Source organism: Oncorhynchus mykiss, chromosome 6, assembly GCF_057628025.1.
Source record: "Oncorhynchus mykiss isolate SJ-2025 chromosome 6, ASM5762802v1, whole genome shotgun sequence".
Taxonomy (NCBI): domain Eukaryota; kingdom Metazoa; phylum Chordata; class Actinopteri; order Salmoniformes; family Salmonidae; genus Oncorhynchus; species Oncorhynchus mykiss.
This window is the reverse complement of record NC_143027.1, coordinates 33,077,781-33,105,681: the sequence shown is the minus strand read 5'-3', so window position 1 is coordinate 33,105,681 and position 27,901 is coordinate 33,077,781. Positions and strand designations below refer to the sequence as shown.

General features: G+C 43.4%; 2 protein-coding genes across 12 annotated transcripts in view; one reads left to right on the top strand and one right to left on the bottom strand.

The window, feature by feature from the left end:
• The window catches only part of LOC110525788 (ceramide transfer protein), a 40,093-nt gene extending 25,067 nt beyond the window's left edge, over positions 1–15,026 (top strand). Inside the window, exons 5-18 of one of the 10 annotated variants that reach the window (XM_036979934.2) lie at positions 823–958; positions 1,280–1,366; positions 3,351–3,508; positions 7,560–7,652; positions 7,952–8,038; positions 8,475–8,561; positions 9,153–9,230; positions 9,953–10,048; positions 10,791–10,923; positions 11,049–11,119; positions 11,217–11,345; positions 11,475–11,604; positions 13,470–13,606; positions 13,925–15,026. In XM_036979934.2, coding sequence (XP_036835829.1) covers positions 823–958; positions 1,280–1,366; positions 3,351–3,508; positions 7,560–7,652; positions 7,952–8,038; positions 8,475–8,561; positions 9,153–9,230; positions 9,953–10,048; positions 10,791–10,923; positions 11,049–11,119; positions 11,217–11,345; positions 11,475–11,604; positions 13,470–13,597 — 1,413 coding nt within the window. In that variant the 3' untranslated portion in view covers positions 13,598–13,606; positions 13,925–15,026. Of the gene's footprint in view, positions 1–819; positions 959–1,279; positions 1,367–3,350; positions 3,509–5,198; positions 6,624–7,559; positions 7,653–7,951; positions 8,039–8,474; positions 8,562–9,152; positions 9,231–9,952; positions 10,049–10,790; positions 10,924–11,048; positions 11,120–11,216; positions 11,346–11,474; positions 11,605–13,469; positions 13,607–13,924 lie in introns of those variants that run through there. The other 9 variants (XM_090237703.1, XM_036979935.2, XM_036979933.2 and 6 more) reach the window with 9 other exon arrangements.
• A 99-nt stretch (positions 15,027–15,125) lies between these two features.
• Positions 15,126–27,901, bottom strand: part of LOC110525789 (phosphatidylinositol 4-phosphate 5-kinase type-1 beta) — a 104,610-nt gene continuing 91,834 nt past the window's right edge. For both annotated transcript variants that reach the window (XM_090237709.1, XM_036979937.2), the window contains exons 13-15: positions 24,031–24,148; positions 17,997–18,126; positions 15,126–16,366 (exon numbers count right to left, since the gene is read on the bottom strand). In XM_090237709.1, coding sequence (XP_090093835.1) covers positions 16,364–16,366; positions 17,997–18,126; positions 24,031–24,148 — 251 coding nt within the window. In that variant the 3' untranslated portion in view covers positions 15,126–16,363. The remainder of the gene's footprint in view (positions 16,367–17,996; positions 18,127–24,030; positions 24,149–27,901) is intronic.

Genomic DNA, 27,901 nt, shown 5'->3' with positions numbered 1-27,901 from the left:
CATCCTCCTTTTTTGCTATCCCGGATCAGATCGATCTAGCTATTTTTTTTGTTGTATTCATAAAAAAATAAACTGATAAAATAATTCTGATCCAGATACCACAATATCAAGATCACAGAATCTGTTTTTTTCCCCCAGTGCTTTGAATACACCTACACTTTACAATCTACTGGACAGGTTGTGGTTGAACTTCTACACTGTCATAGGGAAACAGAGATGAGTAAACTACATGAATAAAGCTACCTTAATTACAAATAATAGAGCCTGCATATCACTTAAAAGTAAGTGGATGCATTTATTTGACACTTCTCAATATAACAACTGATCACATGCCTATACTGCCGTCAATTGAACATAATGAACCTTTTGGTTTTTAAATTGTAAGAAAGTTTTTTTTAAAACCTCCTCACCTTAGTTACATTTGACATTTCTTGGTTGTAGAGCCTTTCACCTTTCTGAATCCACCCTTCCAGTGGGATCGAGATAATCCAGATTTTTAGCATCAACTATTCTGATCACTACCCTTGAGAATTGAAAAACTCTAAACAACATTTAATCCTGATTTTAAAGGTCAAATTGGATTACTGAATCCCTATCCGAAGGATCCAAATCTCCTTTTTCAGTTTGGAAACCCAGTTCTAACATTTAATCCTATACAATTGCCGAAATCCGATTTAGACAATTTTTGAAGAACTGGGACCAGGATTAGAAAACCCTGATGTCGTCAGCCCTCCCATTCATTCCCAATGCATGATTGTTGAATTATTTTCACATGTAACGGTGAACCCCTGTGTTTGTTTGTGTGTGGTGTTGGACCAGAAGGGCCACAGCCTGCGGGAGAAGCTGGCGGAGATGGAGACGTTCAGAGACATCCTGTGCAGACAGGTGGACACGCTACAGAAGTACTTTGACGGCTGCGCAGACGGCGTCTCCAAGGACGAGTTCCAGAGAGACAAAGGTACAAATGGATTTGACAAGAAACGTCTGCTGAATAATCATTTTAAAGTTCCATTTGGACTCTTGTACTTGAACTGGCCATTACAACTGCCTCTGTCACAGAGATGCATTTGCTCTGTATTTCTGTGGTGTAAATACCACACCTGCCTAGTGGTTCCCCAGGAGGTAGATCAGTGATGGACTCTTGTACTTGAACTGGCCATTACAACTGCCTCTGTCACAGAGATGCATTTGCTCTGTATTTCTGTGGTGTAAATACCACACCTGCCTAGTGGTTCCCCAGGAGGTAGATCAGTGATGGACTCTTGTTTGTCGTTTCCAGTAGTGGAGGAGGATGAAGATGACTTTCCCACAAGCACGCGTCCCAATGGTGACTGCCTTCACAACAACAACGGCAGCAAAGAGAAGCGTGAGTAACAGTGTAGGTTTAAGCAATAAGGCCCATGGGGGGGGTGTGGTACAGTGCATTTTGAAAGTATTCAGGCACCTTCACTTTTTCCACATTTTGTTACGTTACAGCCTTATTCTAAAATTGATCAATTTTTTCCCTTATCAATCTACACACAATACCCCATAATTACATCACAATACCCCATAATGACATCACAATACCCCATAATGACCAAGTGGAAAAACACGTTTTTAGACATTTTTGCACATTTTTATTAAAAATAAAAACGGATACTTTATTTACACAAATTGGAGCTCAGGTGTATCCTGTTTCCATTGATCATCCTTGATATGTTTCTACAACTTGAATGGAGTCCAACTGTGGTAAATTCAATTGATTGGACATGATTTGGAAAGGCACACAACTGTCTGTATAAGGTCCCACCTTTATGGTCGAGTGACCAGACGGAGCTACTCCTCAGTAAAATGCACATGACAGCCCGCATGGAGTTTGCCAAAAGGCACCTAAAGGACTCTGACCATGAGAAACAAGATTCTCTGTTCTGATGAAACCCAAATTGGCCTGAATGCCAAGTGTCACGTCTAGAGGAAACCTGGTATCATCGTTACGGTGAAGCATGGTGGTGGTAGCACCATGTTGTGGGGATGTATTTCAAAGGCAGGGACTGGGAGACTCGTCAGGATAGTGCATCATCGTTACGGTGAAGCATGGTGGTGGCAGCACCATGTTGTGGGGATGTATTTCAAAGGCAGGGACTGGGAGACTCGTCAGGATAGTGCATCATCGTTACGGTGAAGCATGGTGGTGGCAGCACCATGTTGTGGGGATGTATTTCAAAGGCAGGGACTGGGAGACTCGTCAGGATAGTGCATCGTCGTTACGGTGAAGCATGGTGGTGGCAGCACCATGCTGTGGGGATGTATTTCAGAGGCAGGGACTGGGAGACTCGTCAGGATAGAGGGAAAGATGAACAGAGCAAAGTACAGAGAGATCCTTGATGAAAACCTGCTCCAGAGCGCTCAGAACCTCAAACAGTGGCAAAGGTTCACCTTCCAACAGGACAACACCCTAAGCACATAGCCAAGACAACACAGGAGTGGCTTCAGGACAAGTCTCTGAATGTCCTTGAGTGGCTCAGCCTGAGCCCGGACTTGAACCTGGTCGAACATCTCTGGAGAGACCTGAAAATAGCTGTGCAGCGACACTCCCCATCCAGCCTGATAAAGCTTGAGAGTATCTGCAGAGAAGAATGGGAGAAACTCCCCAAATACAGGTGTGCCAAGCTTGTAGCGTCATAGCCAAGAAGACTTGAGGTTGTAATCACTGCCAAAGGTGCTTCAACAAAGTACACAAAGTACAGAGTAAAGGGTCTGAATACTTATGTAAATGTAATATTTCTAGAAAACTTGTTTTTGCTTTGTCATTGTGTAGATTGATGAGAAAAGACGACAATTTAATCCATTTTAGAATAAGGCTGTAACGTAACAAAAAGTGAAGGGGTCTGAATACTTTCAAATGACTATATATGGTCAATATACCACGGCTAAGGGGGGTTCTTACGCACGACGCAACACAGAGTGCCTGGATATAGCCCTTAGCCGTGGTATATTGTCCATATACCACCAACTCTGAGGTACCTTACTGCTATTATAAACTGGTTACCAATGTAAACAAGTAGTTTTGCGTCATACCCAGGGTATGTTGCCTGATATACCACAGCTTTCAGCCAATCAGGACCCAAACTACCTGGTGTATATAATCACACTTATAGTAACTACTACTGGAGTTGCTACTACTCATAGCAGTTCCTTTGAGGAAGGCTCTTGACCCCTAAATAGCTCTAGGGGTGCTGCACTGTGGATGACTGTGTTCTCGTCCCAAATGTGTGTTTGTGTAGAATTTGTGTGTTGTGCATCAAAATATTTCAGTTTAAAAAAAAAATGTTTTATCTAACAGTCTCTCGCTCTCTTTTCGTTCTCAGTGTTTCTCCCTGCCAGTCCTAAGGGCATGAATGGGATCGACTTTAAGGGCGAGGCCATCACGTTTAAGGCCACTACAGCTGGGATCCTGTCTACCCTGTCCCACTGCATCGAGCTCATGGTGAAGAGGGAGGACAGCTGGCAGAAGAGGCTGGACAAGGTATGGCACAGCCTACTGCTTCCACAGCCAATCACATGTCTTCTTTAGCCAAGGTCACTGGAAGAATTCAACCCCTCACCTCCCATGGAAACGCTTCCCCAGTCAAGTTGTTGTTGCAGAAGAGTATGCGAGAAGAGTATGCGTTGTCAATCAACCTGGCGGGTAAAATAGAAGTAGACGGGTGTGTTTATGGTTTTAGCCAGTGAGCAGACCGTACACCACTCATGCCAAGGTTCATGTAACTGGATGGGATTGGTGGATCCCGTCAATGCCCCACCCACCCGAGATTGGCCACACTGTTGTGCAATAATAGGCAAGTAAAACATGTGAAAATAATTCAACTCTTCAGGGGAGATCATGGTGGATTTCCATTCTATTAGGCTCTCATGTGATCTGTTGAATGACCAAAACATGGCCAGGTTGACATTCTTTCTGAAAGCACTTTGTAGTGAAGGCACTTGTTAAACACCTTTCAAGACACTCCTGCTTCTGAAGGTAGAGTTTGATTGTTTATTTAGACATTGTATGAAATAAACCACCCTTCAGCTGCCAGGGCTCGAAACTGCGACAAAAACACTAATTTTGAGCATTTGCCTTGGCAGTGTGACATCAGTCGCTTGGGTGTCAGTGAAGAAAATGTAGCTGGTCGCATTTAGTTTTTGGTTCACATTTTACTTTTGAGAATGTTATTATCAAGATGTATTCAAACAGCAATGGGTGTGTAACGATGGGTATGCAGACCAGGTATTCAAAAAGTCAAGTTCGGTCATCATGCCCTGTTTGAATGAATATTTCTTAAGGTTTTCTCAGTTAAATGTTGCCTGCAAAGTGAATGATATCATGGTGATTTGTATCAATCACGGGGCATTTGTTTAGTAAACTCTGCCATCACATGTAGCCTACATTATACATTGTACAGTACAAAACACTAGTAGCCAAACATAATGGTATCTTCCTAGGCGCTCAATTTAAAGGGCTTAAAATTAAAATGTTATATTATTTATTATTATTAATTATCTGTAGTGATTTTATAGGGCCCTACAACTGTAGTGATTTTATAGGGCCCTACAACTGTAGTGATTTTATAGGGCCCTACAACTGTAGTGATTTTATAGGGCCCTACAACTGTAGTGATTTTATAGGGCCCTACAACTGGTGATTTTATAGGTCCCTACAACTGGTGATTTTATAGGGCCCTACAACTAGTGATTTTATAGGGCCCTACAACTGTAGTGATTTTATAGGGCCCTACAACTGTAGTGATTTTATAGGGCCCTACAACTGTAGTGATTTTATAGGGCCCTACAACTGTAGTGATTTTATAGGGCCCTACAACTGTAGTGATTTTATAGGCCCTACAACTGTAGTGATTTTATAGGCCCTACAACTGTAGTGATTTTATAGGGCCCTACAACTGTAGTGATTTTATAGGGCCCTACAACTGTAGTGATTTTATAGGGCCCTACAACTGTAGTGATTTTATAGGGCCCTACAACTGTAGTAGTGATTTTATAGGGCCCTACAACTGTAGTGATTTTATAGGGCCCTACAACTGTAGTGATTTTATAGGGCCCTACAACTGTAGTGATTTTATAGGGCCCTACAACTGTAGTGATTTTATAGGGCCCTACAACTGTAGTGATTTTATAGGGCCCTACAACTGTAGTGATTTTATAGGGCCCTACAACTGTAGTGATTTTATAGGGCCCTACAACTGTAGTGATTTTATAGGGCCCTACAACTGTAGTGATTTTATAGGGCCCTACAACTGTAGTGATTTTATAGGCCCTACAACTGTAGTGATTTTATAGGGCCCTACAACTGTAGTGATTTTATAGGGCCCTACAACTGTAGTGATTTTATAGGGCCCTACAACTGTAGTGATTTTATAGGGCCCTACAACTGTAGTGATTTTATAGGGCCCTACAACTGTAGTGATTTTATAGGGCCCTACAACTGTAGTGATTTTATAGGGCCCTACAACTGTAGTGATTTTATAGGCCCTACAACTGTAGTGATTTTATAGGGCCCTACAACTGTAGTGATTTTATAGGTCCCTACAACTGTAGTGATTTTATAGGTCCCTACAACTGTAGTGATTTTATAGGGCCCTACAACTGTAGTGATTTTATAGGGCCCTACAACTGTAGTGATTTTATAGGGCCCTACAACTGTAGTGACTGTTCAGAATCTCTAACAAGTAACAACCTTTTTAAGATGGCGCAACAGTTTAATTTCTTCCCTCCAGACAATCAATGTAAATATGATATTGTCATAATAAAACAATTATTTGTGTATGGATGGTAGGTCATTATAGGCTTTAGGCTACTTGTTCAGCCCACAAATGAAAGATAACGTATTCTTGTCATTCGGGCCGGTAGCTTTCAATTGGCATTGGTCCAATGTGCTACTGGCAAATTTACCTGAATGTCGAGCACGGCGAGGGCATGTTAACTCGAAATGTGGCTAGTCATTACTAGCCTGGTTCTGTACGGAATGCAGGTACGTTATGCGACTCAGGTCATTATCGGCGCGCTGCGACTCAGGTCAGTATCGGCGCGCTGCGACCAAATCATGTGCTGGTGCCATTTAACTGAGATAGTTTGTAGCACCAACGCCACCAGTGGAAAACGTTAGTCTGGAGCCCTGGCTGCATTTCTGTAAAGAAAGGTTTTAATGGGGATATGAATGGATTAAGAATTTAGATTGGAGTTTGTAGATACTGCAGTCTGTTGGTATCCGCCCAGACGCATGACAAAGCTCCACATCCTCACCCTGCTCAGCTGTCGAAAAACCAGTTCTTCCATCTTATTCCCAAGGCAAGTTGCCCAACCCCCAAAAAAGGTAGGAACAGGCTGCAGTTGGCTGATGCTACCGGATTGACACTAGCGTGGCCGGGTGTGTGCCTTGAGAGTAACCTATGTGGATCAGGGAGAGAGCGTCACAGGACGGGACACACACCAACACACAGACTGGACTTCGTAGTAGGATGACTGCTCGGACGTCTTGGTACAGTCTGTCTTCCTGGAAGCCCTCGTTACGCTTGGGGGCCGACTTCCTGAAATACGACGGCCGGAGATGGATCCCACTACAGACATGCAGCTTCTTCTTTACAGTAGGTGTGGGCCTAGGTCTCTGCTATGGTTACTACACTCCACAGTGGATTGGAAAACACTCGAAATGGAACCTAGAACCAGAACTAACTGCTCTACTTCAGTTTTCTCCTTCCCTCCACTATTCTAGTCAATATTTGGAGTTTGTATTTGCAATTGTTAGGTAGTGTATGACAATGGTTTATTCACTAGTTTGACAGATCTGTTCGTTTCGAGGTGGAGATCTTCATTCCGAAGGTACACGTTCTTTCTATCCTTAGTCAGTACAGTATGTAATGGACCTGGGGTAGAGATGAACCAGTACTGTCGTGGTCCATCTCGTAACACTTTGCGCTCCTCTCTCTCTCTCTCTCTCTCTCTCTCTCCACACTCCTTGTGACAGGTTCTCAGGCCGGTCGGCCAGGTTTAGTACACATAGATGGGGCACAGTGAGCTCGTCTCAGGGGTTGCCAGACAAAGGCGAGACTCTCTTGTCTTGAGTCAGTTTTATTTGCCTGTGGTGGAGCTTGAGACTGGAGGTTAAACCAGTTTGAGCAGAAATAAACTCCCAGGCATCTGCTGGCTGGCTGGCTGGCTGGCTGGTATGTAGGCCTGTATCACAGTGTGCTGATGTACAGAGAGAACACACACACACCAACGGGGTCAGGATTGACAACTCTTTTGTGAACTAGACCTACTGTAGTCTTAACTGTTTTAAGATCAGTGTAAGATTATCTCCAGCAACTCTTATTTTCTGTTCATCCCCTGAAAGTACAGGCTTGTTGGCATGACAACTGTGGTTGATTATGGGCTTTTTAACCAGCTTGATAACTACCTTTTTATGTTTCATTTTAAACTAGCGTGAGATCCTACCATAAATGCATGCTCTACAAGAACAGTGTTCCTTCCAGTTGACGCGTGTGGTGTGTGTGTGTGTGTGTGTGTGTGTGCGCGTTCAGGAGCTGGAGAAGAGGAGGAGGGTGGAGGATGCCTACAAGTCGGCCTTGAGTGAACTGAAGAAGAAATCTCACTACGGAGGCCCCGACTACGAGGTAATAATTCCAAACATTTCAAACTGACGACACTCTGACACTTCCACCTGTAGTGATGATGTATACTGGAACCACATGAGTGATCTTAGTCATGTTTTACCACTGGCTCATCAGTATAGATACTAGACTAGAAAATGGACATATTGCGGCTCATGGCTTTGACATTGTAATAGTCATAGTGGGTATTTCTCCGTCAGATTGCGGGGCATTGATTCCTGTTGCATGAGATTGATTTGGCTACTAGATGCTACATCCTGACCTGGAAGCAGTACGTCTGTCTGACTGTGGTGTTTCTACAGGAGGGTCCTAACAGCCTCATCAATGAGGAGGAGTTCTTTGATGCGGTGGAAGCTGCCCTGGACAGACAAGACAAGATAGAGGAACAGGTAGGGTACACTTCTACATTCTGTGTAGATCTGAGCAGCCTCTAGAGGGAAAAGCAATATGGTGGGTTTGTCCACCTTTCCTACTGCAGAGAAATCCTTTCCTTTCAGATCTAGCATGTAGATGTTGGACCTAGAGATATGAGCAATTTTTTATTTTATAATAAATCATTTATTATAATTTTATATAGATTATACTATAATTTTATATAGATTTTTATATAGATTATATAATTTTATATATATATATATATATATATATATATATATATATATATATATATATATATATATATATAATATATATCATTTTATATATATATTTTTTTACATTTAATTTAATTTTTTATATTTTTTGGGTGTAAATTTTATTTGAAATTGGACAACCTGAGATTAATGTGGTGTTGATGTCTGGTTGTGTGTTCCTCCTCCGTGTCAGTCAGAGAAGGTGAGGATACCCAGACTGACCCCCGTCCCCCCTGGAGACGCATACTCCGTCATCGGGACACACCGCTTTGCCAAACAGGTACTCACACACACAGACCAACTAAATATGACAGCGTGTCACCAGTGCATTTAGCACAGTCAAGAGTCTGTTCAGTTGATATGGTTTGTCTCTGACGTTCTTCCCTCTCACTATGAAGCTGTTTCACTGTAACAGGCCTGCCAGTACATGGTTATTGTGGTCTTCTCGTCTGTAGGCCACATAGAGACATCTGAGGTGTGTGTGTGTGTGTGTGTGTGTTGGTTTGATACGTTTTCCAACATGGGTATTCTTACTGGGCCTTTCTCTGGTGGTGTTTGTGTGGGATTTCCTCTGCTCTCCAGCCATGTTGTTTTACGCTGGGTTTCTATTGACCTCTCGTATTGATTTAGTCTGTTTTGTTTTGGGTAACCCTCTCATGTAGTGAAGGGTGGTATAAACCCTCTCTGCTCGTCTTTCACGTGTGGCGGCATCCTGAGTCTCATTCCCTGGATGTTTTTTCTCCCCTCTTTCTCCCCCTCCTCACCTCTTTATTTCTCTCCTCTTTCTTTCTCCCCTCTCTCCTTTCCTCTGTTCTCTCTCTCTCCCATCACACTTTCTCTCCGCTCCTCCCCCTCTTCCTCTGCTGCGTAGCCCCATAGCTACTCTTCCTCCCTGTCCTCTGTTGAATTAGTCAGTGCCTCAGATGATGTTCACAGATTCAGCACACAGGTACTGTATGTGTTGAGCACCGCTAGCGTGTCACCAGCCCCCTGGGGATGCACACTGCCCTCTACTGACTGAGACTGGCTGCATGGGAATGACTAGGAGCTCTAATACACACTGTACTGTCTACATAGCTTCAACACTGACTGATGACCTGTTCTTCAACTCGTTGTCTCTGTTCCATCTTTCTGATGCACTTTAGTGTGTTTCCCCCCCCACCCCCACCCCCGAGATCTGTCTTCACACTGTCCAGGGCTGTCCTTGACGAGTCCATGTTCATTCCTTTTGCAAAATGATTAGAAGACATCTGTTATCAGTGTAGGCAGGTTGAGCTACAGGGCAGCTTCGATTCATGAAAACGTTGAGAAAGGGCCTCGTCATCGACTCGACATAACACAATGATATGGATTGAATTGTGTCTAGCATGTAGAGCTACGGCCACGCCCCCTGACCACCATCTGAGCTCAGCGGATGCAATGCACGACTGGATTCCTGTAGTTACCCCTCCCTCGCCCCCTCTTCCTCCCTCGCTCCCTCATTCACTGCATGATCAGGCATGGACCCCAGCAATGTGAGCATCAAGTGTGCTGTCTGTATGTCCTGTACCTTGTCTTCTTCTCCCTCCCGGTGATACTGTCTCTCTAATAGTGGCATGTAGTTCAGGCAGAGACTGCTACACCGCAGTGACTGCAGGCCCGCTACATCTGACGTCTGACTGTCTGTCTCAGGTGGAGGACGTGGTTCAGAATCACATGACCTACTCCCTGCAGGACATGGGTGGCGACGCCAACTGGCAGCTGGTGGTGGAGGAGGGCGAGATGAAGGTGAGGATGGGGCTAGCCAGCGTGTTTAGACTCTACCTACAGACTATACACACTGCCCCCTGCATGGATAGTATAGAAGACTACCTACCCGCTCACTCATACTGTGAACAGTGATGTGTGTGTATGGGGCCAATATGGCTACTGTCGGTGTGTATGGGGCCCAATATGGCTACTGTCGGTGTGTATGGGGCCCAATATGGCTACTGTCGGTGTGTATGGGGCCCAATATGGCTACTGTCGGTGTGTATGGGGCCCAATATGGCTACTGTCGGTGTGTATGGGGCCCAATATGGCTACTGTCGGTGTGTATGGGGCCAATATGGCTACTGTCGGTGTGTATGGGGCCAATATGGCTACTGTCGGTGTGTATGGGGCCAATATGGCTACTGTCGGTGTGTATGGGGCCAATATGGCTACTGTCGGTGTGTATGGGGCCATAATGACTACTGTCGGTGTGTATGGGGCCAATATGACTACTGTCGGTGTGTATGGGGCCAATATGACTACTGTCGGTGTGTATGGGGCCAATATGACTACTGTCGGTGTGTACGGGGCCAATATGGCTACTGTCGGTGTGTATGGGGCCAATATGGCTACTGTCGGTGTGTATGGGGCCAATATGGCTACTGTCGGTGTGTATGGGGCCAATATGGCTACTGTCGGTGTGTATGGGGCCAATATGGCTACTGTCAGTGTGTATGGGTCCAACATGGCTACTGTCAGTGACTGTGTGCTATCTCAGGTGTACAGGAGAGAGGTGGAGGAGAACGGCATCGTTCTGGACCCTCTGAAAGCCACCCATGCAGTGAAGGGTGTGACCGGACACGAGTTGTGCCACTACTTCTGGGACACGGACGTACGCAATGACTGGGAGAGTGAGTCTATCTGCCTCTTTCATCATCAGGTTAACTTCATAGATAAGCATCTTTTTGTTTTCTTAATTTGCACACAACGTCTTGAATTTTTGTTTTTGTCCTGTCTTGCTCTATTTCTCTTCCAGCCACCATTGAAAACTTTAACGTGGTGGAGACGCTCTCAGACAATGCTGTTATAGTCTACCAGACACACAAGGTAATATACCTCTGGTTCTTCAGGTTCACCGTAGTCGGTCAGGCGGGTTGTCTTTGGACAGGTCACCTTTGACTGACAGCCAATGGTTGTGTTTCAGAGAGTATGGCCTGCCTCTCAGAGGGATGTCCTCTACCTATCAGCTATCAGGAAAATCCTGGCGACCAATGAGAATGACCCAGACACGTGGCTGGTCTGCAACTTCTCTGTAGATCACGATAACGCCCAGGTGAGTTCCACAGACACACCCAGGGATTGTTGTCATACATGTTCTTAACATCTGATGCTAGGGATCGATGTCGCATTGGAAGGGGTAAAGAAGTGTCTTCCGCTCTCCTCTTACCTTTTCGTTGTGTAGCCCACCAACCGGTGTATCCGTGCCAAAATCAACGTGGCCATGATCTGCCAGACCCTGGTGAGCCCTCCAGAGGGCAACAAAGAGATCAGCAGGGACAACGTCCTCTGTAAGATCACGTATGTGGCCAACGGTGAGTACAGCAGCTCAATATCTTTTTCATGTCCCCACATGGTTGTCCTTATTTGCCTGGTCAAGTTGACTTTATCCACCAATATAAAAATCTTCTTCCATTATGTTCCTTATTTGACCAAATGGAACCCAGCTAAGCTGCTCTGGTATATAGAGCTTTTATGGCAGAGCTTTGTGTGGATGGAGAATGAGAGTTACAGTGCCTTGCGAAAGTATTCGGCCCCCTTGAACTTTGCGACCTTTTGCCACATTTCAGGCTTCAAACATAAAGATATAAAACTGTATTTTTTTGTGAAGAATCAACAACAAGTGGGACACAATCATGAAGTGGAACGACATTTATTGGATATTTCAAAATTTTTAACAAATCAAAAACATTGGGCGTGCAAAATTATTCAGCCCCCTTAAGTTAATACTTTGTAGCGCCACCTTTTGCTGCGATTACAGCTGTAAGTCGCTTGGGGTATGTCTCTATCAGTTTTGCACATCGAGAGACTGAAATGTTTTCCCATTCCTCCTTGCAAAACAGCTCGAGCTCAGTGAGGCTGGATGGAGAGCATTTGTGAACAGCAGTTTTCAGTTCTTTCCACAGATTCTCGATTGGATTCAGGTCTGGACTTTGACTTGGCCATTCTAACACCTGGATATGTTTATTTTTGAACCATTCCATTGTAGATTTTGCTTTATGTTTTGGATCATTGTCTTGTTGGAAGACAAATCTCTGTCCCAGTCTCAGGTCTTTTGCAGACTCCATCAGGTTTTCTTCCAGAATGGTCCTGTATTTGGCTCCATCCATCTTCCCATCAATTTTAACCATCTTCCCTGTCCCTGCTGAAGAAAAGCAGGCCCAAACCATGATGCTGCCACCACCATGTTTGACAGTGGGGATGGTGTGTTCAGCTGTGTTGCTTTTACGCCAAACATAACGTTTTGCATTGTTGCCAAAAAGTTACATTTTGGTTTCATCTGACCAGAGCACCTTCTTCCACATGTTTGGTGTGTCTCCCAGGTGGCTTGTGGCAAACTTTAAACAACACTTTTTATGGATATCTTTAAGAAATGGCTTTCTTCTTGCCACTCTTCCATAAAGGCCAGATTTGTGCAATATACGACTGATTGTTGTCCTATGGACAGAGTCTCCCACCTCAGCTGTAGATCTCTGCAGTTCATCCAGAGTGATCATGGGCCTCTTGGGCCTCTGATCAGTCTTCTCCTTGTATGAGCTGAAAGTTTAGAGGGACGGCCAGGTCTTGGTAGATTTGCAGTGGTCTGATACTCCTTCCATTTCAATATTATCGCTTGCACAGTGCTCCTTGGGATGTTTAAAGCTTGGGAAATCTTTTTGTATCCAAATCCGGCTTTAAACTTCTTCACAACAGTATCTCGGACCTGCCTGGTGTGTTCCTTGTTCTTCATGATGCTCTCTGCGCTTTTAACGGACCTCTGAGACTATCACAGTGCAGGTGCATTTATACGGAGACTTGATTACACACAGGTGGATTGTATTTATCATCATTAGTCATTTAGGTCAACATTGGATCATTCAGAGATCCTCACTGAACTTCTGGAGAGAGTTTGCTGCACTGAAAGTAAAATAATAAAATAATTTTGCACGCCCAATTTTCCAGTTTCTGATTTGTTAAAAAAGTTTGAAATATCCAATAAATGTCGTTCCACTTCATGATTGTGTCCCACTTGTTGTTGATTCTTCATGTTTGAAGCCTGAAATATGGCAAAAGGTCGCAAAGTTCAAGGGGGGCGAATACTTTCGCAAGGCACTGTAAATGTTGAATATAGTGATTCTATCACTCCATGCAGGCTTACTGTTTGTAGCTATGTATTGACCGAGAGGTTGTTTTTCCTTAGTGAACCCTGGAGGCTGGGCCCCTGCCTCAGTCCTCAGAGCCGTGGCCAAGAGGGAATACCCCAAGTTCCTCAAACGCTTCACCGGCTACGTCCAGGAGAAGACCAGCGGAAAACCTATCCTCTTCTAAATCTCACCGGTAATACCTAACTCAAACCCCCTCGTATCCTCACAGCCACAAGCCTTCTATATAGACCATAGACATTGAATTACTCTTTACCACACATGTCAAATGAATAAATCAGTTGAGGTTGTCTTTCATTGTGTGCCATATTTAAAGGGAAAATCAACAACAAAAAATATGTTTTTTGTATTTCTTTTCTCATTAGTCCACTGTTGCATGTCACGTTTAAGATGCGAAGTGTCACCACCATGAATCATTTGAATAAATAAAATAAAATAGTTGAGTGGATTTTCCCTTTTTTTGGTAACTTTCTTTCTCCTTGTCTTCTCTCAGGTGTTGGAAGGCGAAACACCTTTTTGTCCTGAAGAGATATGGGCTCCCACAGACTACATTACCCATTCATCTGTCAACCGGAATTTCTTTACAAATCATCCAGAATGTTCCAGATGAAATAATCGTATCAGACTGATTTAGGGCTTTAATCCATCAGTAGTTGCTAGCCACCTGAGCCACAAAAACATTGTTAAACTGTCCATGGATGTGTTTGTATATAAATTCAAGAATTTCTGAAACGACAGAACCAATCTTTTTGTAAATTGTTTTGTAAATAATTTCGGACTATACTTTTTAGTTTGCTTTAATCACTGATTATCACAGTCTTTTCATGCTGTTAATTTTCACTACAAAGAAGGAAACTGAGTAGAGGCAAAGTATGGCTAACCTTCTCCTCTCCCTCTAGTGACGACCTGTGGTCTGATGGGGGGAGGGAGTCCAAAGCTTTGTACACTCTTTTTTTGGCTAAAATCTCTATATTTGTAGATCATTATAGCTGTAAAGGAGCTCTATGGATGTGATGTATTATACAGAGGCCGAGATAATTAGTTTACCGGTCGGTGTATGTGAATTGACTTAAGGCAACCTGGAATTGGAAGAACAAGTATTGTCATATGTTCTTTGATTTGACAGTATGGATGGATAAGATTGAAGTAATCTGTTGAATGTGACCCAGCAACACTATCAAGTGTTGGTTGCCCCCTCCCTCACTGTTTTGTCCAAGTGATATACGTTGTGGTTGTTGGGAGGGCCGTTTCTACATGACATTTCACATCCCGACACGATGCTTTCGACACCAGGAAAAATCCACAGAGCTCATCTATCTACTACAGTATAATATGACCAGATGTGCTTTTAGATTGAGACTAAACATTTCACACCTCAAGATTGTGCAATCAAAAAGTCTGTAAAGCTGAGGGCAGAATCTTCCAATCAGCTTCTCAGAATCCATGGGGAAACATCAGCTGAATACATTTGTCTTGAATGTTCTATATAAAGAATGGGCACACTTTGTATATTTCTAAGTCCTCTTAAGTGTTATTTGCACTAAATAATGCAATTGGACAATGTTCGATAAATTAAAATCGCTACACTACAGAAATGAGCTGACTTGCATTTGTACTTTACACTAGCAAATGAGCAGGGGTTTGGTGTGGATGTGTCCCTCATTACCTCCTACATGAATGAATAGGAAATGAGAGACAAGTGTCAAGCATTTTTATTTCTTTTAGGAGTGTCTTTACATTCAATGATTAAAATATTTCTCTTCAGCAAACCGTATATTTGAGATTTATGTAATAAATTATGGTCTCAAAACCGACGCGTGATCATGGAATTCGGAGAGACAGTTTGATATGGTCTTCAGGGTGAGGTCATGTACCAGCTTCAGTCTAAAATGGAGACCAACTGCTGCTTAGCGATAAAGAGGACACGCTTGTTCAGTATCAGAAAATCCTCAGCCATGACACCCCTTCCCCATAAAACTAGTCTGTGCATCAAAAACAATCTACCGTAGTCCTTCATTGTCTGTGCATCTACCCACGTACTTAGCAATGACATACATAGGTGTACTTAATGTGCATATTCCACCGATCCAAAACTGTGTTTAGGTTTGGTGATCACTTAAACCCAACATTCAAGAAAAATAGTTCTTACATACAGTATTCAAAACTAACATCCAAAGTGCCATTTTGTCAGGAACGAGTGCATATCACCCTCCATGGAGCTGGAGATCCGGAAACACTGACCCTATCTCAGGTCAACAGCAGGCCTTCAAACTGCTCCTTTACTTCATTCCAATCCGACAGTACTTCATAGCAAGATGGTTGGTTGGCTGGCTACCTTCAACATAGCAGCCAATGAGTTTGGCCTTGGTGGTTTCAGAATGTATCAGTTCCATTTACAGCATAATGAGTCCAGGCTCGTCCAGATGGGCCTTGTTTTCCATGACACCATCACACTTTTGCAACGGCCAAGATGCTGTTGTCACTGTAAACGTTCATCCAACCAGCTACTACAAAGCAAGTGCTATAACTTTTAAATCACTTTAAAGAGTCACTTCTGGTCAGTAGGAAAATTAAAACATTCAAATAAATGTTTTTCTATACTTTTTCTAAATATATATGAATTTATAGGCCATGGAAAAAGAAAAAGGGACTTCTCTGACATACTCTAAGAAGCAGTTGGGTCTGAAATTGATCACAATTATGGAATGTCATGTAATTCCAATGGATGTCAATCACTGATTTCATTGGTGTCTTGTTTCAGTCCATCAGCCTATCAGATGTGAGCATCCCAGTCCTTTGTTTTGGTGACAGAGTGGATCTAGCAGCGCTGGGGGTGGAGTCAAAGGAGCCCTGTCCAATGGAGTGTAGCGATTGTCAGATGATTGACAAAAGTAAAATGGTGGAGGAAATGGTTGTCTGTAAGCTTCCCCTTTCACTGAAACACAAGAGAGAAAGTGCAGTGTGAGTAAATACTACAAATACAGCTCATATCCCCTTGACATATCTGTTCCTAAGGCAGGGGTGGGCATCTTCAGTCCTGGAGGGCCAAATCGAATTTGATTTGTCACATGCGCCGAATACAACAGGTGTTCACTTACGAGCCCTTTCCCACTAATGCAGAGATAGTAAGAGACATTTTCTAAATTAAAAAAGAAACACAAAAATAACGAGGCTGAATACAAGGAAAACCTATTATTTGATTATTATTAGGGTATTTGATTTAGGAACAGATCAGTCAAGTCAATGTGCAGGGGTACGAGTTAGTTGAGGTAATATGTATGTAGGTAGGGGTAAAAGTGACTTGGCAATCAGGATAAGGTGCCTTCAGAAAGTGATCACACCCCTTGACTTTATCCACATTGTGTTGTTACAGCCTGATATGTATTGAATTGAGATGTGTCACTGATCTACACACAACACCCCATAATGTCAAAGTGGAATGATGTTTTTAGAAATGTTCACAAATGTATTAAACAGCTGATATGTCTTGAACCCCCATGTCAAAACTAAACTAAGTTAAAATGTTCTTAACAAGTTACATAATAATTGCATGGACTCTGTCTGAAATAATACTGTTTAACAATGATTTATAAATGACTACCCCATCTTTATACACCACACATACAGATAATTGTAAGGTCCCTCAGTCGAGCAGTGGATTTCAAGCATAGATTCAGCCACAAAGGCCATGGAGGGTTTGGAATGGTTCGCAAAGAAGGGCACCTATTAGTAGATTGGTGATAAAAAAATGCAGATATGGAATATCCCTTTGAGCATGGTGCAGTTATTAATTACACTCTGGAGGATGTATCAATACGTTGCCAGAGAGGAAGGAAACCACTCAGGGATTTCACCATGAGGCCATTGGTGATTTTAAAACAGTTGCAGAGTTTAAATGGTAGTGATAGGAGATAATTGTAGTTACTCCACAATACAAACAAAAAATACAGAGGGAAAATAAGGAAGGCTGTAAAGAATACAAATATTCCAAAACCAGCATCCTGTTTGCAATAAGGCACTAAAATAATACTGCAAAAAAATGTGGCAAAGAAATTAACCCAGTCTAGGACTTGGGTGGCTGGAGTCTGACAATTTTTAGGGTTTTCCTCAGACACCGCCTGGTATAGGAGGTCCTGGATGTCAGGGAGCTTGACCCCAGTGATGTACTGGGCCATACACACTACCCTCTGTAGCGACTTACAGTCGGAATGCCCAAGCAGTTGTCATACCAAGCGATGATACAGCCAGTCAAGATGCTCTCAATGGTGAAGCTGTAGAACTTTGAGGATCTGAGGGCCCATGCCAAATCTTTTCAGCCTGCAGAAGGGGAAGTGGCATTGTCGTGCCCCCTTCATGACTATGTTGGTGTGTATGGACCATGATAGGTCCTTAGTGATGTGGACACAGAGGGACTTTAAGCTCTCAGACCGCTCCACCACAGCCCCTCCCAAATGGCACCATATTCCCTATATAGTGCACTACTATATATGGGCACTTGTCAAATGTAGTGCACTATTTAGGGAATAGGATGCCATTTGGGACACACCCAGTGGGTGAGAACTCACTAAGTAGATGTCGAGCACTGAGCCGTCGTCCTGGTCCATGTCCACCTCTACGTCCATGGTGCTCTGCTCTGACGTCAGACAGATGGCGCTGTCCTCCAGGGTGAATGTGGAGCTGGACGCCATGTCGTCTCTAAAGGCACACAGGAGAACCAGAGACACATATGAGTAGACATACAAAAGAAAGTCTGAGTCCCAATATGGCACCCTATTCCCTACATAGTGTCATTATTTTGTCCCTAGTGCACTACTTTTGACAAGGCCCATTGGGGCTCTGGTCAAAAGAAGTGCACTGTGTAGGGAATAGGGTGATATTTGGGATGAAACTAAAGTATAACATAACACACTCCTTAACACACTCCTTCCCAGGTGGAGGCTTGGTAACAACTTGGTAACAACTGGTGTGTGGTGGCCAGTGCGTTCCGTATGGATGAAGCCGATATGGTTTTGTTTATTAAGTGGATCAAAATAAAGGGGTCGTTCTTGAAGTATGGTAGCATTTGGGCATGGCATTTTTGGAAAAATGTTTACTTAATTTTTCTAGATTTTGTAAATATATCTTCCCATTCTAAATCAACTAATATGGTAGCTTAATGACTTTAAATATTTTTTATCACTATGATAACATTGTTCCACAAATGTAGGAGTAGTAACACAAATGATGACAACACCAATGAGAGATTTTAAGAAAATAAGGATTTTCTGAAATGGAGGCTGCACATGCTAAAATCTATGGTTATCAATCCTTTAAAAATAATTTACTGAGGTGATATGATTAATAATTTAGCTCACAATGTTATTCCCCTTCATTTAAATTGACTAACACCAAGTGACACTTTGGATTTAGACACGCCAAATTATCTATGGAATCCTCGACTTCATGACATAGTAAAAGGGTGTGAGTAGCTAATACTTTTCTTTAATATAGACCCCTCCCCTGTTTGCCACTGGAGAGTATGCTCAAGGTCCTTGTACAGGATATAGGTAACGAGGGATTTTCAAGGTGGTAACACCAATGACATAAAACTGGTGGACGCATTATGCTATTAAAACAAATGTAGGTATTTTAATAGCCTTCTTACTTTTTATTGATCTATACAATATATTAAAATAACTTTTGTTCACTTTCTAGCATTCAACATACTAGATGCAGTATGTAGTGAAAGTCTACACACCCCTTGCAGTCTTCACATTTTGCTGCCTTAAAATGTAATCTTAAAAGCTTTACATTGGATTTCTTTCTTACCTATCTACACAACCTACTCCACATTTTCAAAGAGAAAGACAAATTATAGAACATTTTCCAAATGAATAAAAAAATGTATTGATTGCGTACGTCTTCACACCCATTGTAGTCACTTAGCAGACGCTCTTTCCAGAGTGACTTACAGGCGCAATTAGGGTTAAGTGTCTCGCTCATGGACACATCAGATCTGTTCATTCAGTCGGCTCTGAGATTCGAAACAGCGACCTTTATTCATAATCTCCAGCACCACCCCAACATCAACATATGTGAAAATGGCACGTTACATTTTTTTGTAGTAAAAACAATAGAGGAAGATAAGTGTTTCCAATGACATCATCAACCAATTGGCAATGCCTACTCATAATTGGTTAAAAATCACGATGCACACCGATGACGTCATTGGAAAGACTTATCTTCCTCTATCGTTTTTACTACAAAACATAGAAACGTGCAATTTTCACATATGTTTATATTGGGGTGGTGCTGGAGATAAAAACATGTTTTTTTTTTAATGTCCCTTTAAACGTTAGACTGGAGAGTCAGGATCAAAAGAAATACACTGCTCAAAAAAAATAAAGGGAACACTTAAACAACACAATGTAACTCCAAGTCAATCACACTTCTGTGAAATCAAACTGTCCACTTAGGAAGCAACAATGATTGACAATAAATTTCACATGCTGTTGTGCAAATGGAATAGACAACAGGTGGAAATTATAGGCAATTAGCAAGACACCCCCAATAAAGGAGTGGTTCTGCAGGTGGTGACCACAGACCACTTCTCAGTTCCTATGCTTCCTGGCTGATGTTTTGGTCACTTTTGAATGCTGGCGGTGCTTTCACTCTAGTGGTAGCATGAGGCGGAGTCTACAACCCACATAAATGGCTCAGGTAGTGCAACTCATCCAGGATGGCACATCAATGCGAGCTGTGGCAAGAAGGTTTGCTGTGTCTGTCAGCGTAGTGTCCAGAGCATGGAGGCGCTACCAGGAGACAGGCCAGTACATCAGGAGACGTGGAGGAGGCCGTAGGAGGGCAACAACCCAGCAGCAGGACCGCTACCTCCGCCTTTGTGCAAGGAGGAGCAGGAGGAGCAGTGCCAGAGCCCTGCAAAATGACCTCCAGCAGGCCACAAATGTGCATGTGTCTGCTCAAACGGTCAGAAACAGACTCCATGAGGGTGGTATGAGGGCCCGACGTCCACAGGTGGGGGTTGTGCTTACAGCCCAACACCGTGCAGGACGTTTGGCATTTGCCAGAGAACACCAAGATTGGCAAATTCGCCACTGGCGCCCTGTGCTCTTCACAGATGAAAGCAGTTTCACACTGAGCACGTGACAGACGTGACAGAGTCTGGAGACGCAGTGGAGAACGTTCTGCTGCCTGCAACATCCTCCAGCATGACCAGTTTGGCGGTGGGTCAGTCATGATGTGGGGTGGGGTGGCATTTCTTTGGGGGGCTGCACAGCCCTCCATGTGCTCGCCAGAGGTAGCCTGACTGCCATTAGGTACCGAGATGAGATCCTCAGACCCCTTGTGAGACCATATGCTGGTGCGGTTGGCCCTGGGTTCCTCCTAATGCAAGACAATGCTAGACCTCATGTGGCTGGAGTGTGTCAGCAGTTCCTGCAAGAGGAAGGCATTGATGCTATGGACTGGCCCGCCCGTTCCCCAGACCTGAATCCAATTGAGCACATCTGGGACATCATGTCTCGCTCCATCCACCAACCCCACGTTGCACCACAGACTGTCCAGGAGTTGGCGGATGCATTAGTCCCGGTCTGGGAGGAGATCACTGAGGAGACCATCCGCCACCTCATCAGGAGCATGCCCAGACGTTGTAGGGAGGTCATACAGGCACGTGGAGGCCACACACACTACTGAGCCTCATTTTGACTTGTTTTAAGGACATTACATCAAAGTTGGATCAGCCTGTAGTGTGGTTTTCCACTTTAATTTTGAGTGTGACTCCAAATCCAGACCTCCATGGGTTGATAAATTTGATTTCCATTGATCATTTTTGTGTGATTTTGTTGTCAGCACATTCAACTACGTAAAGAAAAAAGTATTTAATAAGAATATTTAATTCATTCAGATCTAGGATGTGTTATTTTAGTGTTCCCTTTATTTTTTTTGAGCAGTGTATGAAAGAAGCAAAGCCCAGGTAAAAAGAAAGAGGAAAGCCTTCTGAAAACGTAACCCTGGGATAGTTCATATTTATCAGCGGGACAATTAAACAAATGTTAATGCCAAGACACCAGAATGGCTTTCCAAGAGGTGCTGCGTGTTCCCGGAGTGGTCCAGTCTCAGTCCGGAGACTTAAATTAACTTCAGCTTGAGCAATTTCGCAAAAAAATGATGGATAAATGTTGCTCTAAGAGTTGTGCGAAGTTTGTAGAATCTTATTCAAAACGATACCCAGATGTGTAAAGCTGCCTCCACCAACTATGAACTCTGGGGTGTGAAGACATCAATAAATCCTTGTTTTTCTATTTTTTATTTGTATTAATTAGGACAACTTCCTAAAATGATCGTTCACTCTGAAAATGTTGAGCATGTTGTGTAGGGAAAACAACTAATTGAATCCCTTTTAAAACTTCATTTTAAGACAGTAAAACGTGAAGACTCTACATCCCCAAAACATGTCACTACAACTCAACACATCACTACTGGGACAAGCCGATTTGTTTACTCAAAGTACTTTAAACAATGAATAAACATAACATTTTGCAGTATAAAGTACTTGCAATACGTTTTATCATTGATAAACAGTTATCAACAAAAACATATGATATGCAACTATTTTTTCATGGTCGCAAAGGCAATGCTATGTGTATGCAAATGTCACTAACATAACAGGCCATACAGATGGTGTAGCTAAATGCATGTTGAATCAAAGAATCCAGCATCAAAAAGACAAAAAAACACCTTCAGGGGATGTAGAGAGAAACAGTCTGACTGTGTGATGTCTGGCTGTAGAGGTCTCTCTAGGGGAAGTTTATGTCTATGAACTCAGACAACAGGATATGAGTGAATCTAGGGCAGGGAATTCTGGGACATTCTGTTTTATGTGAAGCTCCTTTACTGGGCTATGGACATCTAAAAACAGTCCCCAAATAATCTTCTCCTGACGTAGGAAAATAAATGTCCATGAAAACAAAGCATCGTGAACAGCAGGGGGCTCTATGGGGCTGGCGTGAAATCTGAAACAGGCCATTTACAAAGTCACCTGACTTTGCTTAAATTGAGGAATGTGTTTACCATTTTATGGCACGTTATTGCCTACCTCTCTTAAAAGGTCACACACACACACACACACACACACACACACACACACACACACACACACACACACACACACACACACACACACACACACACACACACACACACACACACACACACACACACACACACACACACACACACACACACACACACACACACACACACACACACACACACACACACACGTTACTGACTGACAGTATATACAGAGTGGAAAGTCACCCTGGCAGCAAATCACACAATTTTTCATCTGAACAATGCCTCTTAATCAGACCTTCTGAAAGCCTGGAGTCAAATATTAATGAAACATTAATAAAACAATTGAGGGCAACAGACAGGTGCCTGAGAAGGGAGCAAGACCAGGCAGGCCTCAGAATGGAGGCTTTGAGTTAGAGTCAGAACCTGACACTACTGGACGGACAGACGGAGAGGGCTGGGGGGAGATGAGAGGAGAAGAAACAGACTACTGGACAGACAGACGGAGAGGGCTGGGGGAGATGAGAGGAGAAGAAACAGACTACTGGACAGACAGACGGAGAGGGCTGGGGGAGATGAGAGGAGAAGAAACAGACTACTGGACAGACAGACGGAGAGGGCTGGGGGGAGATGAGAGGAGAAGAAACAGACTACTGGACGGACAGACGGAGAGGGCTGGGGGGAGATGAGAGGAGAAGAAACAGACTACTGGACAGACAGACGGAGAGGGCTGGGGGAGATGAGAGGAGAAGAAACAGACTACTGGACAGACAGACGGAGAGGGCTGGGGGAGATGAGAGGAGAAGAAACAGACTACTGGACAGACAGACGGAGAGGGCTGGGGGAGATGAGAGGAGAAGAAACAGACTACTGGACAGACAGACAGACAGAGAGAGGGGGCTGGGGGGAGAGATGAGATGAGAGGAGAAGAAACGGTTCTTTCTAGAGGGAGATTAGAATTTTAAGTCCATGGTTTATGGACTGCACTGCATCTGAACTCAATGCATGTTGAGCAGGTCTTCCCAGCAGGTCTTCCCAGCAGGTCTTCCCAGCAGGTCTTCCCAGCAGGTCTTCCTGGGCATCTTTAGTGGAAACTGTCACAAAGCCTGACAAATCTGAGTCACCTGTTCCATGTGGCTCGTCACCACAACGTGTGGGGGCAGAGTCCTATGTTTTCCCTCAGGCCTCCCAGGTAGCTCAGTGTGTCTAACCTGTTATCATCTACATCACACTCTCCCCTCAGGGAAATCCCTATGGGAGGCAGGGCTGATCAACTCAGGGGCTCTGCTGCTGACCTGATCTGGAGGGTTTGTTGGTTCCGTCATTAATTAGCTCAATTGTTCACTCACCTGGTGTCCCAGGTCAAAATCATTGTTGCCAATATTTACACAAGGGTGTAAATATATCCATTTGGAATTGGGCCTTTGAGAAGACAGGTAGAACTGGAAGGGGAGTCTTCAGGTAGAGGGATGGAGGGGAGACATGGAAGGTCTAGAGGAAACAGAGGTAGACAGCAGATAGAGGTACCTTTCTTCAGACTGGGTCTCCAGGTTGACAAAGATGGAGGAGATGGTTCCCATGGAGGAGCCCTCGTAGAAGGACGGGGTGTCAGGGACGAGGTCAGGACGCAGGTAGGAGCCAAACACTGGGAGAAACACACAAACACACACAAAGCCATGAGCTCACTGAGAGACAAACCCAAAGCCATGACCTCACTGAGAGACAAACAAAGCCATGAGCTCACTGAGAGACAAACACAAAGCCATGAGCTCACTGAGAGACAAACACAAAGCCATGAGCTCACTGAGAGACAAACACAAAGCCATGAGCTCACTGAGAGACAAACACAAAGCCATGACCTCACTGAGAGACAAACACAAAGCCATGACCTCAGTGATAAACAAAAACAAAGCCATGATCTCAGTGATAATGCCTTCAGTCAGTCAATCTATAAACGCTGCTGTACTATTGGTCTAAAGACAGTTGGACAGAACGTGTGTGTTTGATTTAGTCTAATTAGATGAGATAATAAAGTGTGAATAAAACAATTATGTAAGTGTCCCTGCATCAACCTTCTATCCCTCAAAATAGTATGAGTAGAATTGGTTAACTGGAATAGTATGAGTAGAATTGGTTAACTGGAATAGAGTAAGCTATTCAAATAGTATGAGTAGAATTGGTTAACTGGAATAGAGTAAGCTATTCAAATAGTATGAGTAGAATTGGTTAACTGGAATAGAGTAAGCTATTCAAATAGTATGAGTAGAATTGGTTAACTGGAATGGAGTAAGCTATTCAAATAGTATGAGTAGAATTGGTTAACTGGAATGGAGTAAGCTATTCAAATAGTATGAGTAGAATTGGTTAACTGGAATAGAGTAAGCTATTCAAATAGTATGAGTAGAATTGGTTAACTGGAATGGAGTAAGCTATTCAAATAGTATGAGTAGAATTGGTTAACTGGAATAGAGTAAGCTATTCAAATAGTATGAGTAGAATTGGTTAACTGGAATAGAGTAAGCTATTCAAATAGTATGAGTAGAATTGGTTAACTGGAATAGAGTAAGCTATTCAAATAGTATGAGTAGAATTGGTTAACTGGAATAGAGTAAGCTATTCAAATAGTATGAGTAGAATTGGTTAACTGGAATAGAGGAAGCTATTCAAATAGTATGAGTAGAATTGGTTAACTGGAATGGAGTAAGCTATTCAAATAGTATGAGTAGAATTGGTTAACTGGAATAGAGTAAGCTATTCAAATAGTATGAGTAGAATTGGTTAACTGGAATAGAGTAAGCTATTCAAATAGTATGAGTAGAATTGGTTAACTGGAATAGAGTAAGCTATTCAAATAGTATGAGTAGAATTGGTTAACTGGAATAGAGTAAGCTATTCAAATAGTATGAGTAGAATTGGTTAACTGGAATAGAGTAAGCTATTCAAATAGTATGAGTAGAATTGGTTAACTGGAATAGAGGAAGCTATTCAAATAGTATGAGTAGAATTGGTTAACTGGAATAGAGTAAGCTATTCAAATAGTATGAGTAGAATTGGTTAACTGGAATAGAGGAAGCTATTCAAATAGTATGAGTAGAATTGGTTAACTGGAATAGAGTAAGCTATTCAAATAGTATGAGTAGAATTGGTTAACTGGAATAGAGTAAGCTATTCAAATAGTATGAGTAGAATTGGTTAACTGGAATAGAGGAAGCTATTCAAATAGTATGAGTAGAATTGGTTAACTGGAATAGAGGAAGCTATTCAAATAGTATGAGTAGAATTGGTTAACTGGAATAGAGTAAGCTATTCAAATAGTATGAGTAGAATTGGTTAACTGGAATAGTATGAGTAGAATTGGTTAACTGGAATAGTATGAGTAGAATTGGTTAACTGGAATAGTATGAGTATAATTGGTTAACTGGAATAGTATGAGTAGAATTGGTTAACTGGAATAGTATGAGTAGAATTGGTTAACTGGAATAGTATGAGTAGAATTGGTTAACTGGAATAGAGGAAGCTATTCAAATTGAAACCTTTAATTTGCTTCATGGAAGGGATCATCCTCTAGATGAATATTTGATGAAAACAATCATTTAAAACCTTACATTTATATATGTCTCTCTATGGTGCGTGGGGATACTTTAGAACAGATCAACATCACTTGGAGTTGATTTGCTGGTGTTTTTACAGTCCCCCCCCCCGAACAAAAACACTTCTGGGGGCCAAATGAAATCACCCGTGGACGGGGTACATGGTATGTTATGTGACGGTTGTACATAATGTACCAGGGTGTTGTTGAGTTAAAACAGGAAACAAAATAGGATTTCCAATTAACTAAAGAAGCCATGTTGCAATATAAACCAAGACTTCCCTCAGCCTTATTCAGAAGTCCACACCCTCTTCTCTTCCTGTAATATTGGCCAACAGTGGTGTTACAGAGGAAGGAAGGTCAGAGTTACGAAAGCTTAGTGGCTACTGCTGACAGGGTCCTGATTCTAACTCAGCCAGCCATATACACCCCCGTCACTGCTGACAGGGTCCTGATTCTAACTCAGCCAGCCATATACACCCCCATCACTGCTGACAGGGTCCTGATTCTAACTCAGCCAGCCATATACACCCACATCACTGCTGACAGGGTCCTGATTCTAACTCAGCCAGCCATATACACCCCCGTCACTGCTGACAGGGTCCTGATTCTAACTCAGCCAGCCATATACACCCCCATCACTGCTGACAGGGTCCTGATTCTAACCCAGCCAGCCATATACACCCACATCACTGCTGACAGGGTCCTGATTCTAACTCAGCCAGCCATATACACCCCCATCACTGCTGACAGGGTCCTGATTCTAACTCAGCCAGCCATATACACCCCCGTCACTGCTGACAGGGTCCTGATTCTAACTCAGCCAGCCATATACACCCCCATCACTGCTGACAGGGTCCTGATTCTAACTCAGCCAGCCATATACACCCCCATCACTGCTGACAGGGTCCTGATTCTAACTCAGCCAGCCATATACACCCCCATCACTGCTGACAGGGTCCTGATTCTAACTCAGCCAGCCATATACACCCCCATCACTGCTGACAGGGTCCTGATTCTAACTCAGCCAGCCATATACACCCCCATCACTGCTGACAGGGTCCTGATTCTAACTCAGCCAGCCATATACACCCCCATCACTGCTGACAGGGTCCTGATTCTAACTCAGCCAGCCATATACACCCCCGTCACTGCTGACAGGGTCCTGATTCTAACTCAGCCAGCCATATACACCCCCATCACTGCTGACAGGGTCCTGATTCTAACTCAGCCAGCCATATACACCCCCGTCACTGCTGACAGGGTCCTGATTCTAACTCAGCCAGCCATATACACCCCCATCACTGCTGACAGGGTCCTGATTCTAACTCAGCCAGCCATATACACCCCCATCACTGCTGACAGGGTCCTGATTCTAACTCAGCCAGCCATATACACCCCCATCACTGCTGACAGGGTCCTGATTCTAACTCAGCCAGCCATATACACCCCCATCACTGCTGACAGGGTCCTGATTCTAACTCAGCCAGCCATATACACCCCCGTCACTGCTGACAGGGTCCTGATTCTAACTCAGCCAGCCATATACACCCCCATCACTGCTGACAGGGTCCTGATTCTAACTCAGCCAGCCATATACACCCCCGTCACTGCTGACAGGGTCCTGATTCTAACTCAGCCAGCCATATACACCCCCATCACTGCTGACAGGGTCCTGATTCTAACTCAGCCAGCCATATACACCCACATCACTGCTGACAGGGTCCTGATTCTAACTCAGCCAGCCATATACACCCCCATCACTGCTGACAGGGTCCTGATTCTAACTCAGCCAGCCATATACACCCC